The 19271-nt window shown below is 48.1% G+C and overlaps 1 protein-coding gene across 6 annotated transcripts in view; it reads left to right on the top strand.

Annotated features, from left to right (window-relative positions):
* Positions 1-19271, top strand: part of Gfod1 (Gfo/Idh/MocA-like oxidoreductase domain containing 1) — a 101394-nt gene that overhangs the window by 15634 nt on the left and 66489 nt on the right. For 2 of the 6 annotated variants that reach the window (XM_085699427.2, XM_087896545.1), the window contains exon 1: positions 2886-3092. The exons of the other annotated variants lie outside the window; for them this stretch is intronic. In XM_085699427.2, coding sequence (XP_085555553.2) covers positions 2984-3092 — 109 coding nt within the window. In that variant the 5' untranslated portion in view covers positions 2886-2983. Of the gene's footprint in view, positions 1-2885; positions 3093-19271 lie in introns of those variants that run through there. 6 annotated transcript variants of the gene reach the window in all.

The following is a 19271-nucleotide window of genomic DNA, read 5'->3' as shown; positions in this document are numbered from 1 at the left end:
TTGTAAAGTAGTAAAATATGGACTATTTCCCTAGATTTTGAATTTATAAAAACATGGCCATTATCCTAGTTAGCTTTTTGTCAATTTCTGGGAAGAGAGAACCCCAAATGAGAAAATGCTCTCATCGGATTGGCTTGTGGGGCTCCTTCCTGATTGACAGTTGCTATGGAAAGGCCCAGCTCACTGTCGGTGAAATCATCCCTGGGCAGGTAGGTGGTCCTGCGAAACCAGGCCAAGCAAGGACTGAGGACCAGCCCAGTAAGCAGCATTCCTGCATGGCCTCTGCTTCAGTTCTGACCTCCAGGTTCCTGCCCTGCTTGAGTTCCTGCCTTGACCTCTCTCAGGGATGAACTGTGATCCAGAAGGACAAGCCAAATCAACCTTTTCCTCCCCAGCTTTTGGTCATGATGTTCATCACAGCAGTAGAAACCTAAGTAGGACAGGAATAGTGGGAAAAATACATTTTTTTTCCCCAGGGAGAAAAAAGCAGGGGATGTGACTCAGTGCTCACAGTACCACAAAACAAAGCCCAGAAACCAGGGCGGGTGACAATGAGTGACTCCCTCCCTAGCACTTTGATTCTGTATCCTCCTTTTCTGTTTTGTTTTTGTTTTTTGAGAAAGGGTTCCTCTATGTAGCTTTGACTGTCCTGGAACTCACTCTGTGGCTGGCATCAAATTTACCAATATCCACCTGCCTCTGCCTCCCCAGTGCTGGGACCCCCTGGCTGATGCTGTACCCTTTGGGCTTGGAACAGCTAGGCAACCCACGCACACATGTGTTTAACACAGGAATGTGAATCTAACGTAAAGGCGTAGACAGACTTGCAGAGGCACAAGGGTGACTATGGGCCTGTGGTGTTTAGGTGAGTGATATGTACCTGCCCCTCACTTTGGGGAGAAGCCTAGACTCCTGGCTGAAGGGTGACTGCTTAGAACCCTAGCTTTGTGTGGCCCAAACCCGAGCACAGCCGGAGGGTATTGCTCTGTTTTCAGCCTTTCCTTTGCTGCTGGAACTTGTATGAAAAATGAAGGTTTCATTAGCTTCTGCCTTCGAAGGATATAGGAATGGGGGGAGGGCATGGTGTACCTCTGTAATCTCAGCTCTGAGGAGGTGGAGATGGGAGCATCAGGAGGTCAAGGCCATGCTCAGCCACACTGCAGATTTAGTGTCAGCCTGGGCATCACGAGACACCGACAATAACAGCAGGTGGTTAATTGCTGGGATTGGGCCATCACATCTTCATCATTGCTGGGGAAGGGGCACATGAAGTCCCAGTTCTCTCACTGGCAGTTAGTGGTTTTGAGGGGATGGGTGCCATTCTCTTCAATGATGTAGGTGCAACCAAAATGCGCTTGATTCATTGAATCCCCTCCCACCCACACTTGGGGACGACTCTTACTAAATTCTGCGGACCACACCCAAGAAGACATGAGAGTAGGGCATTGAGAAGAATTCCAGGGGGGAGAAGGTGGGGAGTGAGAGGGGAGAGCGTGGTGAAGAAGGCTAAGAGTCATTCTCTGGATGCGTGAGACCATTAAACAACTAAAACATTAAAACAAAAGCAATAAAACCAAAAACCATAGAATGAGAGCCTCAAGCCAAGACAGTCCTGGGTAGCAAGCCGAGCACAGAAAAGGTGGTGCGGGAGGCTGGAAGGGTGGTGGTCGTCATTCCCACACCTTGAGCCGGTGGCCTTCTTGCAACTGAGTTTTTTGTTTGTTTGTTTGCTTGTTTGCTTGTTTGTTTTTTTCCTGTAACAGGCAGGTGCTAGAGTAGATTTTAAAACTACCTCTCTAGTTTAGTTCCCACTTTGAATATCAATTCGAATAACTTGCACCAATGGACCCAATCATTTGGTTCTGCAGCTATTTTTAGGGGCAGTTTCGTTGCCATTTCTGTCATGTAGTTGATGAGTTTGGCTGCTGCTTCTTCTTTAGTCCTTTAGATAAACACAACAGTTTGGCTCCGTAGGCTCTGTACCAGGAAGCGACCTTCCCTCTCTCTGCGAGGGAGGAGATGAATTCCCAGGGCAAAGTCATAGGACTTATGAGGATTAGTGGAAAGGCTGCTTGTTAGTACTGTGTGCGTGTGTCTGTGGTGTGTGCATGTGTGTACACGCTTGTCCATGCATGCGTGTGTGTGTGCATGCATGCACCTGTGTGGTAGAAGCATACATGTGCACACAGTACACCAGCCCATGTGTGTTGTGCCCTCGGTGGTGTTTTTGTAGAATTTCTTTAAGCACACTGCTGAGAACGCATCCGTGTGGGTAGCTGCTCCCACCCACTGCCAGACCGGCAGTTCAGTGGGGGTTCTGTATAATTTCTGGGCACAAATTTATCAGCCCAGTAGGTGTTGGAGATGTGTTAGTATTTTCTGTTAGATCCTCCGTAAGTATGGGCTCCACCAGACTAGGGAACAATGTGCTCTTGGCACGTCCTGAGCAGAGTGGTGGTGGCCAAGCCCGGGTCAGATAGCTGATAACAACTGAAGTTGGAGAGGTGCTTGCAGCTAGTAGGTGCTGTCCTGGCACCCTCTGCTGCAGCTGGCTCTCAGGAATGCCCTCACTGTTCTAAAAGCCAGAGGACATTCAGGGAATGAGAAGCCTTTTCTACTGATTCAGACCCCTAATCACTCAGCTCACTTGAAGGGAAAGCGATCAGGTTTATTTCTCTTGTTTTTTACATCTGCCTTCTCCTGACTATGATGAAAACCCAGGCCATATGGCCACCCACAGAAGGCACAGTATTGCCTCGTAGCTTCCAAAAACGTTATGTAACCGTGAGTCATGAGGCTCAGCAGAGAGCCGAGGAGCCAATGGAAGCTCATCTGCTGCCACGCAGGTCACATTTGGGTCACCCTACGCCAGGGGTGGCACAGATCTTTCCCAGGACTCGTTTTACACATCGTTTCAGTGTTCGATGGTTTTTGTGTACGACCTGGCTTCCTACAATCCATCCTAAACGGAGTCATTCTTTTTATGCTAGTGACCTCTGATGCTGCTTCTTTACCTGTGAGATCCTTGGGTATGTTGATAGCATACTGTCCCGCCTGGGATAGGATCCTATTCTTTCACGATAGAGCAGAAGGTATGGATTTTTTTTCTTTTTCTCTCTGAATCAAGAAGCACTCACTTGCAAGGGGCACATGCCATACTTTGCAGAGTTTACAAAGTATGACATACAGAGGCGCCCCCTGTAGATTTAAGCTCTGTAGGTTCGAGGTGGCCCAAGAAGCATCTCTGGCCTGCATCATAAGAGATGGATGTAGCTGATTCGTGAACCGGGCTTTGAAGACTGGGTTTTAAATAAGCATAGATCGGTTAACAGTAATATGAGGCACAGTGCTGTTTGTGAAAATGTGACATAGGGGCTGGAATGTAGTTGGTGTTAAATTGCTTGCCTAGCACACCGGATGGCCTGGGTTCAATCACCAGCCTCATACATGCACACATGCAAGCATGCATACCCACAAGCATGCAGGTATGTATATCATAATGCACACATGCATATCCCCAAACATGTAGGTATATACATCATACATTTACACATACAGACATGCACATGCACAAGCATGCAAGTATGCACTTTATACATGCACACATACAGGCATATATACCCGTAAACTCGCAGGTACGTGCATCATGCACACGTGCAGGCATGCACACCCACTAGCATGCAGGTATGCACTTTATACATGCACACATGCAAGCATGCACCCCCACTAGCATACAGATATGCATTCACAGAAGGGATATCAGCAATAAAATACCAGAATGATCCCAGGAGGAAGAACTCTTATTTCTGGTGGAGGATATCAGGGATGGTTACCAAGAGGAGGAGGCATTTGAGAGAGCACTGAATGATGAAGCGAGAAGTCAAGGAAACCTGGGCTCTCCAGGGGAAACAGAGTCAAAGTAGGAAGGGAAAAGGACAGAGAGAACTGGGGGAAAGAGAATAACACAGCCAGTGGGCTTGGGAGTGGAGTGGGCCACTCCAGCCCTAGGGAAGAATTGCCCTGCTGGTCCACAGGCTGTCTTTTCACAGGTCAGCCTTTAAAAAACGTTTTAAATTAAGGATTGGATGAGGTCCACCCACGGGGTTCAGAGAATCTACTTTACTCAGATTTCAACAAGAATCGTCCATAAAAAAGAAGAAGAAGAAGAAGAAGAAGAAGAAGAAGAAGAAGAAGAAGAAGAAGAAGAAGAAGAAAACATTTAGAAATGGGTTTGACTATATGTTTGAATATTGTGGCTTGTCCACATAGACATGGAATCATCATAGTGGGGGAACAAGCCCTCTATGGTGTGTGTGTGTGTGTGTGTGTGTGTGTGTGTGTATGTATGTGTGTGCGCGTGTGCCCACACACTATAGTACTATATAACCATAGCTGGCAAGGGAAGACCTATGATCCAGGGGAGCAAGACTCATATCTGGGCACTTCATGGTCTTTGCTGTGGATGCTATGGTGAGCCTTTGTTCCTCTCTCACACAGCTGGGCATGGGCTCAGCTGAGTGTATGTGCCACTTCCCACCTATGGAGACAGGAGCCCCGATGAGTATATGAAGCTCTCCAGTTGCCCGGGTCTATGCCACGAGGAAATGGATTCTAGGGGAAGCACATGAACATTCACTTACGGAGGAGAACTCGTGCTCCGGATCAGTCATATGGAAAGGGGAAAAGGAGTAAGCACGGGATCACTCAGGCACCAGGGCAGGGCAGCCTGTATCTAATAGATGAATAAGGAGGGATCGAGGTCTCATGGCATGCACCCTTCTTCCCCTGACATATGATGGCCTATGGAACATCCTAGTTTTTCCATTTTACTAAGAAGTAGAGGTACCGGCCATGACCTCTTGCACCCCTTTTACAGTGCCAAGTGTGCGGGTACCTGCTGGGAGATAAGAGAGCCCAGTCCTGCGAGCTGAAACAGTGCTGCCCAGCGGATGCTTCTGTGATGACGGACAGTTCTGTCCAGAGGAGCCCCGCCCTAGATCCCCCAGTTATAGTTAGTGCAAATGATGAGCTGGACGTAAGTTTTAGTTCATTTAAATGTAAATTTTTGCTCATCTAAATTATTTAAAGTTTCACTTAGACTAACCTGTGGCTCCCGTGGCAAGGTTCAGGGTACTGCCTAGCAAAAAGGCAATAATGCCTACGTCCATACAAAACCTCTAAGCAACACTCCTTGCCGGGTCTTCTATTCTACATCCTGGGGGTCTGAAAAAACCCCGCTGGAGATGTCTATGCTATGTTATGATACAGTTAGGGAAGCGTGCTGGACTGTGTTGCAGGTAACTGTGCTTTGCCTCTTTGAATGCTCCTAGACCTTCTTCTTCCTCCGTTCATGCTGCTTAATTGCTCACCATGTGAGACTGTGCTCGGAAAGATGGGTGCTCTCCACCTAATGACATCTCGGCAGCTCCTGGGCACTGACTTGCTGAACTCTGTGAGGGCAACTTGTAAGGAGCAGGTGATGCTGGGCATGTTTTGCTCTGATTGCTCCTTTTGTGGTAGCCCAGCCTGGCTTCATACTCACTATGGAGCTGAGAATGACTTTGAACTTCTGATTTTTCTACTTTTGCCTCCTGAGTGCTGGGATTGCAGTGTGTGTGTGTGTGTGTGTGTGTGTGTGTGTGTGTGTGTGTGTGTGTGCCGTTTTGCCTGGTTTATGTATTGCCTGGCTTACATGCAAGCCCTAGCTGTTTCTTGCTAGACAAGCACTCCCTACACTGAGCCACACCTCCAGCAGCCCATCAGTTGCTTCCTGATTGAAAGGAGCAAGTCTACTGGCCGGACTGGGGCTGACCGACAGGAGGATGAGGGTGGGGACTGGGGGCCCGGGTTGAGCCACATGTTTGTTGGTGTCCTATGACGTTTGTAAGCCAGTGGTTCAGCTTGAACTTGAGTTTGTTTAAATTCCAGCCTGGTCAGGTTTCCCGATGATTTCAGAATCCTGTTGGGGAAATGAGGGATTGGCCCCATGTACCAAGGCTTGGTTTTGGCAGAGCTTGCGTGGGTTCTGCTCCCAGCCCTCATGTTTGACCTGACTGAAGGTGAATTGGCAAGTGGTGTGAAGACAATAATATTCATCCAGGCCAGAAGTGACAGGAGGTGCTACATATCGGCTCTTATGAAGGATGTCACATCTCTCCCTCTGCTTATGGGGGAGGGTGGTGTGTTTCTGAATCTCGCTGCTTCTCGGGCAATCACCTGAGTGATGTCCCCACACATGTTAATGAAGCTCTCTCCTTTCTCCTGCTAATCTACCTATTGTCACTTTGTTAAACAGACCGGACCCTTCAGGGAGGAGAAGTAGATCACCTGGGATGGGACGACCTGGGGCTCTAGAATTTTGCTTGCAGTACTATTTGCTTTTATGTTACCCATTCACAATCCAGAGTCATCTGGGCGGAGAGAACCCCCTGTGAAGAATCACCTCTATCAGATTGGCCTGGGGGCGTGTCTGTTGGCTTTCCTTTTTGTTTGTTTGTTTTGTCCAGACGGAGTTTCTCTGTTTAACTCTGGCTGTCCTGGCTAGATCCATCTGCCTCTGCCTTCCAAGTGCAGGGTAAAGAGGCGAGCTACCACTTCCCAGCTCTATAGGCATTCTTGATGGGAGCACCTCTCTCACTGTGGGTGATACCATTCTTAGGCAGGTGGTTATGGAAGAGTTAGAAACACAGCCAAAAAGCTTGGTGGTTTCTTGCCCAAGTTCCTACCCTGACTTCCCTCAGAAGGGAACTGTGATGTGGCACTGTAACTAACCCTTTCCTCCCCAAGTTGCTTTTGGCCAGTGTTTTACTTAGACACCTGGCGTTCTAGACCCCAGGGCAGTTGGAATTCAGACTGTTTGCTGAGGATTTTGAAGTGTTGTCCTGACTCTCTGAAGCCTGCCTGGAGCACTGATGAGCATTCCCTGATTCTCTGTCCCTGTTACACTCATGTGGCAGTGTGACAGTCACAGTAACCGCCATTCTGAGAGGTGGGCTGCTGGTCTTCTGAGCTGCCGCTTGCTCGGCAAAGGCTGAGTCTGGCTTGGTGTGTTTGCTGGGAAGAACTGAGCCCGGAATGAGGTTCCTGTCTGAGACACCACTCAAGTGAAGCCAGGATTCTTGACTTTGCTGCAGAACAGGATTTCAGGATGAACCCTAGGGGGCTGAGTCGGAGTTGGAGGAGAGACTGTAATAGTTTAGCATGGGAGTTAAGAGAAAGAGATGCCTCATGGGAAGGGTGAGAAGCACCCAGAGCCCAGCTTCACCGTCCTCCCAACAGTCAAGAAAATGATTGAGGACACCCACAACCAAGCCAGTGGAAGGCCCCAGGTTCAGTTTTTCTTGCAAGAACTGGCTCTGCCTGAGCTGTGGAGAACATCAGTCATGGGGTTGTCTATGCATGGAGGATCAGCTGCCTGCTCTGAGTCATATTCAGCTTTAGGTTAGAGATAGCAGTGATGCCCTGGCTCTATCGATAATCAGTTGTTTTTATGGTTCCAAGAAGAGAACCAAGCACTATCCAGACCAGGCTCCCTCATGCTCAGGGGCTTCTCAGGTGCACCCCAAGCCACCTCACGAAGCCTTAGACTGGGGGTGTGACGGTGACTCTCCATCCCTCCACTGGGGGCTACTGGCCCCTGAGCAGTCAAGCCCTCTCCTTGGCTCTTGGCTCAATGAAAGGCCACTTTAACCCTCACCCACAAATAGTTACCAAGCACCTGCTATCTGCAGACTGCAGTTCTGGTGTCATGAGTCTTTCTAGCCATCGTTCTTCCATTTTAGGCCATGGAAAATTCCAGGCCATGGCTCAGATCCCTGGCAAGTGCCCATTTGCTTCTGGCGAAGTCTGAGTCAGGATGCACAGTGGGGAGTGTGCCTGGGAAGGTTGCGCTGTCCTTGCCACCTTCCCAACTTCCTCAGCTGGGCCCCAAGGTTGTGCTCCACTGAGCTGTGGGCAGAGCAGCCCTGGCCATGTGTTTCTTATTTGTGACAGAAAACTCCATCTTTGATTTCCCCATGCCTGCTAACCTACCTGTTAGTTACTGGGAGCAGGGAGGGGCTGAAGTGTTCCCCATATTTCAACAGAATGCTCTGGATGGGCTCCCCATTTCCTGCTCTTGGATCCCTAAGTGGGGCAGGACATAGCTCAGCTTCCTGCAGGGTTAGCCTTGTTGTTTCTGAGTCTCCTGATTTTATCTGGGAATTTTTTTTTTTTTTTTTTTTTTTTTTTTTTTACTAGTACCTGGAGGACTGAATGGGACAGCTTTTACCCCTGGAGTCTGTCCTGGCTTCTAAGGCCTACTCTGGAATGGTAAGGGTACCACAGTCCATAAAGCCCATGAGGTCATAGGTCAAGAGTCAACAGCTGCTCAGCATTAACATCTGTCGCAAAAGAACACTCAAGTTCTGCCTGTATCTGTGTTTCAATTTTGCTTCACTGGGTAGTTAAAAAGTTAACTTGTGTCCAGTGGACAAAAGCAAGTGAAACAAGCCTACATCTGTCTCCATGGCAATACTGATAAACAAAAATTTGATGGAGGAGTGGATGGGGAGCAGGACAGGGTCTCTCCCTCCCGCTCCCTCCCCTCCCTCCCCCTCCTTGTCCCTCCTTCTCCCTCATGTGTGTGTGTGTATGTGTGTCTGCCTGCCCAAGCCTCTTGAATGCTGGGATGGCAGGTATGTACAACCACACTTGGTTTTATATATATATTATATATATATAATATATATGTATATATTTGAAAGATTAGAGCATTTTCTTAAAAACTCCATTTTTTCTTCCTTTTTTTTCTGTCTGTCTTTTCTTGTAGACTAGGTTGGCCTCCAACTCAGAGACCCACCTGCCTTGGCCTCCTGATTGCTAGGATTAACGGCGTACACCATCATGCTCAGCTAAAATCTCCACTTTTCTTTCGCAGGACTAGAGAATAGAGCCTTGTGCATGCCAGTCAGCTGAAGGACGACTGAGCTACACTCTAGCCCAGAAACCTCACGTCGCTTTTACACTGTGGGGTTTCACTGCAAGGTGGAGGCACTGCTGTCTGTGTTCTCCTGCACCCCACATCCATATTGGGGCAAGCAGTGTTGAGCCGAGGATGGTCTTGGGTGGGAACTGGGCCGAGTGTGTAGAGAACTCCCAGCCCCGGGCAGCTGTGCCCAGATCATGTCCAGCAATATACACTCATGGATCCGAATAGTAGGTAAGCTAGAGGAGTCACTGAGCCAAGTCCTGTCTTGTTTGGAAGTCCTGCCGAAGGATCCTGGGGTAGTGTAGATCACAGATATCTGATATCTCTTCTTTTTTCCTGGCACACGTCCTAAGAGCCTTAGAATCACACAGTGCTGAGTGGCTTTTGAAAGCGAATGAATGGACCAAAGACTGGCAGCGTCTGCACGGCTTCAGGCTGAGGACGGTCATAGGAAAGACTGGCAGGGTTAGAGGTGAGGCTCTCAGCTCTACCCACTGCCTCCAGAAAGAGAGAAAGGGTGAAGCCCAAGTTGACTCTTGATGGCTTTTATCACCAAGTCTTTGTAATGAAGTCTCTATAGACCCCCATTTTTCTGGGGGGAACACATCGAGGGAGTGGCACTTCCGGAACGGCATGGAGGAGCTCCAAGCACCCCCGCCCCAGGATTAGTGTCCTTTGTAATTTCTTTGTGTGTGTGTGTGTGTGTGTGTGTGTGTGTGTATTAGGAGTTGAATTTAGGGCCTCATTCACACGAAGCAAGTACTTTGTCACTTAGCCCTGCAACCCTTTCTGATAAACCACTAGACGCATTTCCCAGGGTTCTCTGAACTGTTCAAGCATATTAATTGAACCAGAGGAAGAGGTGACAGGAACCTTGGTTTAATTAATTAACTAATCCTGGTTTGAATAATTAATTTAATTTTGAGCCGCACTCTCCCTACACAGCTCAGGCTGGCCTTAAACATGCAATCCTGCTGTCTGCATCCTTCAAATGCTGGGATTTACACATGCGCACTATCACTCTCAGATATAGAATCGGGAATCATTCATTCATTCATTCATTCATTTGGTTTTGTTTGTTTGTTTTTTAAGTGATGCTGGGGATTGAGCCCAGGACTGTTTATGTACACTACCATTAAGCTATTTCATAGCCTATTTATTTTATTTTTACTATTTTTAATAGAGCCCTATTTTAAAGCAGGAGAGCCAGAGGCAGACAGGACAGCCTGGGCTTGTAGTTAACATCTAAAGCATGTGTGTTCGTATGTGGAGAAAGTCCTGGGGCTCAGCCCTCAGCCTATGGGACCTGCCACAAAGTCCAGGCTCACCCTGTCAAAATGAAATTATGTTAAAGGACACCCAGCTGGCGTTGGCTGCTGCAGCTGTGGCTTAGTTATGGGTGGGGAGACCCCACCCACGCCTGACATCAGGATTCTGCAGTTAGTGAGTGAGAAACTGAGTCTTTTCCTATGGCCCCCCAAGGGCTGACTAGCTGGGAATGCAGGCGGTGATGGATGGGGTAGATTCTAGTGTGTGGGTGTGGGGACAGGTAGTGTAGGCAGGTGACATCACAATTTGACCTTTGAGTGTTTCATCTCTAGCTCTGTGTGTGGGCGTCTGAGCTTCATTGGGCAGAACTGTTTGTTTCTTACAGGCTTCTTGAGTTCAGACAGGACGTCAGGTGACGCATTGACAGTTGACAGGCATCCGTGGGGGACTTGGTGTTTACAATGGTTATGGCTTAATGATAGCCCTTCTCATCTCTGTCACCCCTGTCAAACTGTCAGAGCATCGGTGAGCTAGGGTGGGGTTTCCTCTTTAAAATAACACTGCTCTGGTCTTTGGTGCCTGCCTGCAAAGGCAGTGACAAGGTGGCTTTCCTTCCTACTCACAAGGAGCTTCTGAGTTTCTCTGAGCCTGGGGTTGGCTTTCCCTTTCAGGAAACCAAACCCGAGAAGGGCAAAGGGTGGCGTCTGGAATTACTGAGGTGATTCAGTGATAGGGACTTCTGAGAGAAGCAATTGTGGGTGTGCCCTCAGTTCAACTGGGTCAGAAACTTGACCCCCCCACACACCGCACACACACCCCTACACTCATCCACTCACTGCCAAGCTTCCGGAATTCTCAGGAGGCATACACTCCTGCTAGATGCTTGCAAGGACAAGAGCTTGGGGCCACGAGTGCATGTGTGTATCGTGCATGTGCAGAGGGATCTAGGTCTGAGCACCTCCGATGATTCACTCCCCAGCTCCAGTGAGAGCCCCAGAATCAGATGGCAGAAAGTCTCCCCTAAATGCATTCATCGTGTATTTGAGGGTTTTCACCTCCACGCAACTAGAACTTTCCTGTCAGTGGTAGCTAGAGGTGAAGTCAAGACCCTGGGGTCTGAGGAGCTTCTGTGGTTCCTTCCCTAGAGTCCCCTCGCTTCCCTCTCTGCAGCCTACATAGGACTGGGCAGTGTTGACATCCATTCCTGGCTGCCAGCTGTCCACCTGGGTGGCACGTGGGTGGGTGGAGAACACTGTTAGTGAACTGGAGAGCGGGAGGTGTCCGCTCTGTAAATGACATGTGAGTGTGGGGACCCATGTGATCCCAGGCGGGCAGGGCTGTACTTTTCTCATTCAGAGGAGCTGGTGTGCACTTCTTATTTATTTTTAAAAATTGTTTCTTGTTTTCGTTTGTGAGATACTGGGGATTGACTGAACCTAAGGCCTCACGCACTAGGCATGCGCTCTGCCACTGAGCCCTGTCTATCCCTGGCCCTTGTTTTTACTGTTTCCGTTTTAAGATGAACTCTCTCACTAAGTAGTTCAAGGCTGGTCTTGAATGTGTAATCCTCCTGTCTCAGCCTCCTAAATTGGCTAAGCTCACAGAGCTGTACCAGTGGGCTCAGGAGTTGTTTGGTTTGATTTGGTTTCGTAGATGGCAGGACAGGGGAGGGCTCTGTTAGTGTCCCATCTCTTTTCCTGTAGTGTGACAGGGTGGAAGGATTATCCTTTGCATGTGCTGTCTGTAAGATTGCACGTTGCTCTTGAAGGTTTTAGCCACTTGATGGGCTTGTATTCTTTTCTAAGAGCCATTGTAACAAAATGTAGAGGGACTGACTTGTGCTTGACCAACAGAGGTTTAAATTTGCAAGGCAGGAGCCAGGGAAATCCAGGAGCTTTGAGGGTGGTCCTCTTCAGGACTGAGGGGGTCTGTGGGGGATCTTGGTGCATAGCAGCATCCACTTATGCCTGTTTTTAATTTTGTTTATTTCTTCTTCTTCTTCGTCGTCTTCATCTTCATCTCCATCTCCCTCTCCTTCTCCCTCTTCCTCTTCTTCTTTTTCTTGAGACAGGACCTCATTGTGTAGCTCAACTGGTCTGGAACTCACTATGTAGACAAGGCTGACTCTAACTCACAGGGATCTGCCTGCCTCTGCCTCTGAGTGTTGGGGTTAAAGATGTACGCTACCATGCCTAGCCTCTATTTTAATTTGAAATGGTGTTTCCTTGGTGTGTATGTCTGTCTCTGAATCTCCCCCCTTTTATGAGAATACAAGTCATATTGGATAGGGCCTACCTTAAGGACTTAATCTGAGCTAATTGTGCCTGTGACAACCTTTTTTTTTTTTCGGTTAGCTTTTTAAATGAGCATACCAAGTCGTGGGTTTTATGAGTGGAATTTTTATCTATACTTTGTTCTTATTTGTCTTCTTTGTCAGCATTCTTGGTCCCCTGCTCAACTCCTGCTTTTCCCCAACCCCCTGCTGAACCTATTTCTACTTTCCTGTCACATGTATTACATTTCCTCCTTGCCCTAGACTCCTGCTCCCAGAATCATATCCTCCTACGTCATGGCCCCCTTTCTAGTTTCATGACCTTTACCATATGCATGCATGTGTACACATACTCACACATTAAAATAGTGATATCTGCATGTGTGAGAAAATATGCATTATTTGTCTGAGTCTGGCTTAATTTGCTTAACATAAAATTTTTAGTACCATCCATTTTCCTGCAAATGTCATGAATTCATTTTTCATTATAGATGCCTACAATTAATTATGTGTGTGTGTATTACATTTTATTTACGCATCTATCTGTTTGATCAGCCTGGTTCCATATCTTGTTCATCGTTGCCTGTAGCAGCAATAAACATGCATACCCAAGTATCTCCGTGGTGGATGGACTTAGCTTTCTCTGGGTGTATGTGCGGGCGTGCTGTGGCTGGACCATGCAGTAGCTCAGTTTTGAGCATCTGAGAAACCCTGTTACTGATTTCTGTAATGACTGTACCAGTTTGCCCTTTCAACCACTCTGAATATGATTTTCTCTTTCCCCACAGCCTCACCATCATTTGTTACCCTGATGTCAGCCACTCTGACTGGGGCAACTTCATTTTCAAATAAGGTAGCCTTCACGGATGTCAGGGGCTAGGGTGCCAGCAGCTTTGGGAGAGGCACGAATCCAGCTGATAGTGAGGACAGATGGAGTTTCATGCTCTCCTTATGTGAGAGGGCCATGGAGATGTAGGCTGTAGGGCGACGGCCAGGGAAGGATGGCCGCCCCTGATAGACTGTGTCTCTGTGCAGTGTGCCTGCCATGCGTCCACATCAGCAAACGGGCAGATTAAAAAGAAAATGATTAACAGCTTCAGATAAGTGTACGTGAGCGCTTGTATGTGTGTACGTGGGTGGTATGTTTGTCTGTATGTGTGTGGTGTGTACGTGTCTCTCTCTTTCCCCTCTCTGTATAATCTCTCTCTCTCTCGAATCTTTCTCTTTCTCTGTGTATAGTTCTCTCTGTATATTTGCCTTAGTGTAGCTCTGACCTAAGTCTGAGTTACTCCTACTGCTACCTTATTTTTACTCTTTGGCATAGAGCAGTGCTTCCCAACCTTCCTAATGCTGCGACCCTTCAATTCAGTTCCTCATATTGTGGGGACCCCAACTTTATAACTGTCATTTTGCTACTGTTCGGAATTGTAATGTAAATATGTGTTTTCCAATGGTCTTAGGCAGCCTCTATGGAAGGGTCATTTGCCCCTCCCCATAAGGGGTCGAGACCCACAGGCTGAGACCCACGGTTATAGGGTCTCACTATGGCTCTTAGGCTACCCTTGAGTTCATGATCCTCCTGCTTCAGTCTCTCAAGGGCAGAATTGCAGCATGCACCGGGTGGGATGCCTGGCTTCCTGTTGGGATTTCCCCCCACCCCCAGCTAGTCTGCTTGTTTGTTTGAAGTTATGAAAACATACTATTATTGGGGAAACCTTAAGAAGTGGTGATTTGAAAGAAGTTAGGACACTGCTGCCTGTGTGTCTAGATCTAGACGTCGGCAAATGATTCAGTAATTGTCCCTGCAGGGAATCTGCAAGGACCCATTGTATTTTGGATATTGAAAAAGATTACCTTTTGTAACTTGCTCCATTCATCTAATAAACACTTATTCAAGTGTTGCTAAGCGCAAACCACTTTGCTCGGTGCTGAGGTGACTACGGAATAGCAAAGATATTATTGTCTCTGGGTTTGAGATGCCTGTAGCCAAGTGCAGGAGACACAATGCCAGGTGGGTACCGAAGCGGGGAGCCTGGCTGCGCCCTGTGGCTCTGCCTCAATCAAGGCAGTCTTGGAAACAACCTCATGGAGGGCAATACAGTCCCTTCTCCTCAACCTGCATTTTAAAAACGTGACAGAAAGTCACCTGGAAATGAATTTTTTTATTTGGTAGTTTTGATGCAAACACATGCTCACAAGACTGGAGGCAACTCCAGTAGGGCTCAGGGTATTGTTTTACTGTTTCCTGCATGACATAGAATGTTCAGGAAGTTCTCTGTGGTGAAACTGAGGTGATACATGCCTGTTTCTCTCACTTGAGAGGGTGAAAATAGAGGTTCTGGGTGTGGTTTAGTGGACAGAACACGCAGCGTGGGTCTCCATGTAGTACCCTCACTCCTGGGGTGAGTGTAACCTGCTGACCTTAGCGTAGTGTCCAGTATCTTTGGAGTGAACATTCCTGCCCTTGGTTCTCACTGCTCTAACTGATGCCGTTGGTTCCCTTGTTAGTCTTGTACCACCGTCCCCTGAAATGGCAGTTGTCTTATGGTTTTCATTGCTGTGAAGAGACACCGTGACCATGGCAACTCCTATAAAGAAAACATTTATTTGGGGTGGTTCACTTACAGTTTCATGGGTTCAGTTCATTTTATCATTATGGTGGGGAGCATGGCAGCATGCAGGCAGACGTGGTGCTGGAGCTGAGAGTTCTACACCTTGCAGGCAACAGGAAGTCAACTGAGATACACTGGACGGTATCCTGAGCACAAGGAACCTTAAAGCCTACCCCCTACAGTGACGTACTTCCTCCAACAAGGCCATACCCATTCTAACAAAGCCAAATCTCCTAATAGTGCCACTCCCTATGATATTATGGCGGCCAATGACATTCAAACTGCCGCAGTAGTGAAGACTGTGCTCCTGGTCCATGACAAGAAAGGTTGGTCTTTGATTGTCTTCATCCCTTAAGCTTCTGGGAGGCTTTCTCCCATCAAGTCCCAAGCTCTCCTGGGGCTCTGTGTTTTTCATGACGGAGTGATCTTGACAGAGCCCTTGTTCTCTTTGACCTCTTGTTGCTTACAGCTGAACTCCCAGCTCCTCTCCCTGACCTCAGCAGGCCCAGTTAGTTGCCCAGCCAGGCTACTACCTCAACCAGGCCTCTGTGCTATTTTTCCATTCCTTTCTTCCTAGATCTTTTGGGTCATGCTGAGGGCCGTGGATTAGGGCCTAGACAGCGTCAAAATCCCTTCCAAGGTGGGGAAGGTGAGTCAATTGCTTTCCACTCCAGCGCGAGAGCCTGAGTTCAGATCCCAGGAACCCATATCAAGTTGGGCCTGGCAACATTCATCTGTTAGTCCGGCACTATGGGAAGGGATTGAGATGGCGGCAGAGACAGGAGGATCCCTGGGATGTACTAGTGAGCCAGTATGGTCCAAACAGTGAGCCCCAGGGTCAGTAAGGGACTCAATCTCAATCTCAGCAGTGAAGGTAGAGAGTGGGTAGAAGACGACGCTTGAAGTCAGCTTCTGGCCTCCACATGCACATATGTGTGTTTACACATGGATACAGTGCACACATACTAACCAGCTCACACAAAGTCCTTCACATGTTGAGGGCTGGAAGCATCTGGCAAAGGAGAAAGATTTTCAACACTAGGCACACCTGAATTTGTTCCTCCTTTGTATTCCCAGGGGAATGACTCTGAGTTCCTTTCGGGGCCCTCTGGTTCTGAGAAGCTTTAATGTCTATTAACGATTTGCCAGGATGGTCAGGATGGTCAGGATTGCCAGGATTGCCAAAGCTGGTCCCTAGCATGGGCATCACCCCAGCATCGCATTGGATTGAACCAGCCACAGGTGAGAGCCACGCTAATGTCAAGGTGTGGCAAGATGATTACACGACCTGGTGTTTGGACTTCACCCACCTGGTTAAGTAAGACACTGTGCTTGGAGCAACCTGCTTGGGGGCACGAGACCTGGCTACTGGTGGACGGTTCCCTTTGCTAAACAATACGCAGAGCTCCCTGTGCCTCCATCCTGCAAACAGTCTGCTGGACACTCGCTTTCATTCGCTTTCCATGTGGGAGTCTGGAATCCAGGGCTGGTACAAGCAGAGCAGACACACATTAAGACCCCAACAACTGGGTCTGTGATAAGAGAGTTGGATTCGTGACAAGCTTGCCATTAGACAGCCCTTCACATTCTTGGTCACCTCTGGGTGCTGGGAGAGCTAAGCCATCCAGTGGGAGTGTTAGGAGTGGATTTGTGGTCAGGGCCTGTTCTCACGGGAACTTCAGCTTTATTAAAGAGTGTGCTGGTGTGGCTGGAGATGCAGCTCAGTTAGGAGAGTCCTTGCCTGGAAGGCGTGATGCTCTGGGTTCCACCCCCAGCACACCTCCAAATGGGGTGGGGAAATGCCAGGGGGAAATCAGTAAGGAAGTCACGGCCCAGCTGGACGTTCTCGACCATGGAGGGATGTGTCTGGAACAGAACTGGGTGGGGGACAGTGGTGATGTGTGCGTGCACGCTCTCTCTCACCTGCCTTTTTCCCTGCTTCACTCTGGGGGATGAGTTTCAAGTCACCCCAGGATTGTTTAGCAGCCCAGTGGCTATCTATGCCCCGGAGCCCAGCCTCCTGTAAGTAAGGGAGTAATATTGCTGGAAGACCAGTGGGAGCAAGTGTGGTGTCGCCATTAAGCACACTTAAGGCAGTGGCTATGACTTCTGACTAAATCACATACCTGCTCCCAGTGAGAGTGCGGTGAGGGAAGGGTAAGATTTGTGCCTAGAGTGACAGGAACTGTTGAGAACAATTCAGGCCCTCACATTTGGCTGTGGACCACAAGAAGCCAAGTTTCAGTATAGGCAGGGACTGTACATGGCTTAATGGTCCCGCCTAATGATTTTTTTTTTAACTTTACTATGGTGGGAAAGCAGCACACATTTAGTAAGATGCATACATAGAATATTGGTTTGGGGTACGTAGAATTTTGGTTTGAGGTCTTTCCCAGGCAGTGATAAGCACTCCAGGCCTCTCCTGTGATGTTGGGTGGTGTGTCGGGGCCAACCTAGACAAAAACACTTCTTGCCAGGGTAGGGGTGTGGGGATTTAGAAATATAAGTAAAGAATATTAAGACACATGAAAAATAATCAAACAGAAACTGCAGGATAGTACTGGAAGGGTGGTCCAGAGAGTACTGAAATCATCTGCTCCTAATTTTCCAGACACTTTTATACCCGATAACAAAGGGGGAAGAAGGCAACAAAAGACTGCTTTAACATGATACAAAGGACAACTTGAACAGTCAATTGCTTCAACACTTTGAGACATCAAGTCATTAGCATTCTGTTGTTTAGGCAGTGAAGCCACTTTAGACCAAGTATCCTGAAGGCAGCCACTCCCCAAGTAACCTCATATTACAAAAGAAGGAGCAGAAGTATGCTTGTATATCCTGACCATCTGTCAGGATGGAGTGGATCTACTAGTATGAGCTATAAAGAACCGAGTAATCACTTCCCAAATCATGTGTCAACCATTTTGAGCAACCTCCAAACTCTCTAACCATCAGACAAGGTAGAGGTAGGCTCACATTTTTGGCCCTCCAGAGTGGTCGTAGCAAGCTCTTGGCCAGTCACACAGTCATGACACTGCAGGATTATCTTCTGAGGGTCTAAGCTAGAATGTTCCACAGGCTAGGCACAATAAATGGTGCACTTTTCACCTTAGGATATTTTCAGTTTACAGCGATGATACAGGGCAGGACGTCAGCACTCTGTAAGCTGAGGAATGTCAGGTTGATTCTTCAGGCAATCCCTTTTTTGCTTGTAGTTGGTCCAAGTTGTCCCAGGTTGCCCTGATGTTTGACTCTCCAAGGTCAGAAGGAGTCATTCCAGGAGGCTTTGTATTCCAGCATTTAAAATTAGCTCTGCTGTAGAGAGCCATTGGCTCCATCTCCACAGGCGGGGCTGGCTGGCTGCTTTATCCAGAAGGCATCCGAGGGACAACCAGGCTGTCACCCCAACCCCAGGTAGAAGTGTTGCCTGCCCTCCAAGGTTGCACTGAGATGAGAGTTTTTATATTACAGGACAGTTGAATAGCAGAAGTCACTGAGTTTGCCTATAAGTGCTCCGAGGAAGTGGTGAAGTCATAGTCGAAGTGATTATTAGGAACATACAAAGAGGCGGCAGAGACTGCCCCTCTTGGCATTTGTGAGGAAGGCTGCATGTTGCTATGGCATTTGGAAACTTCCATTTCCTTTTTAGAATTGTTCTCAATATCCTTATTTGGTGGAAGACCAGTAAGAGCAAAAGCAGTGATGGGGTGGGGACTCAAGGCGCCCCTTTCCTACATACAAGTGACAAGCAGGTGCAGGTGGCAAAGACGGAGCGGGTTTGCCGGACAGAGGCATGACTCACATCCTGGGTGGGATGGAGTGGGATGCTGCGAGGTTCCATCACAGCTCACAGTTTAAAACTCACACAAATTGTTTATTTCTGGAATTTTCCATGTAATATATTTTGGACTGTGGTTAGCCATGAATATCGAAACTGCAGAGACCAAGTTCAGATAAGGGATACATGTAATGGTAAAACTAAAACCAGTGCCATTTCCTGAGGGCCCCGCAGCCACAGGGGCAGCGGGTCCCAGGCAGGGAGCCACAAGGCCCATGAGAGACAGAGACAGATAGGCATGCCATGCAGAGAAAGTGGGTGCTTATTTAGTGGGTTATGGAGGGGAAAGGAAAAGGGGAGAAGGGCAGAAGG

Source organism: Myodes glareolus, chromosome 14 (assembly GCF_982192425.1).
Source record: "Myodes glareolus chromosome 14, mMyoGla1.1, whole genome shotgun sequence".
NCBI classification, from domain to species: domain Eukaryota; kingdom Metazoa; phylum Chordata; class Mammalia; order Rodentia; family Cricetidae; genus Myodes; species Myodes glareolus.
This window is presented reverse-complemented; position numbering and strand designations above follow the sequence as displayed.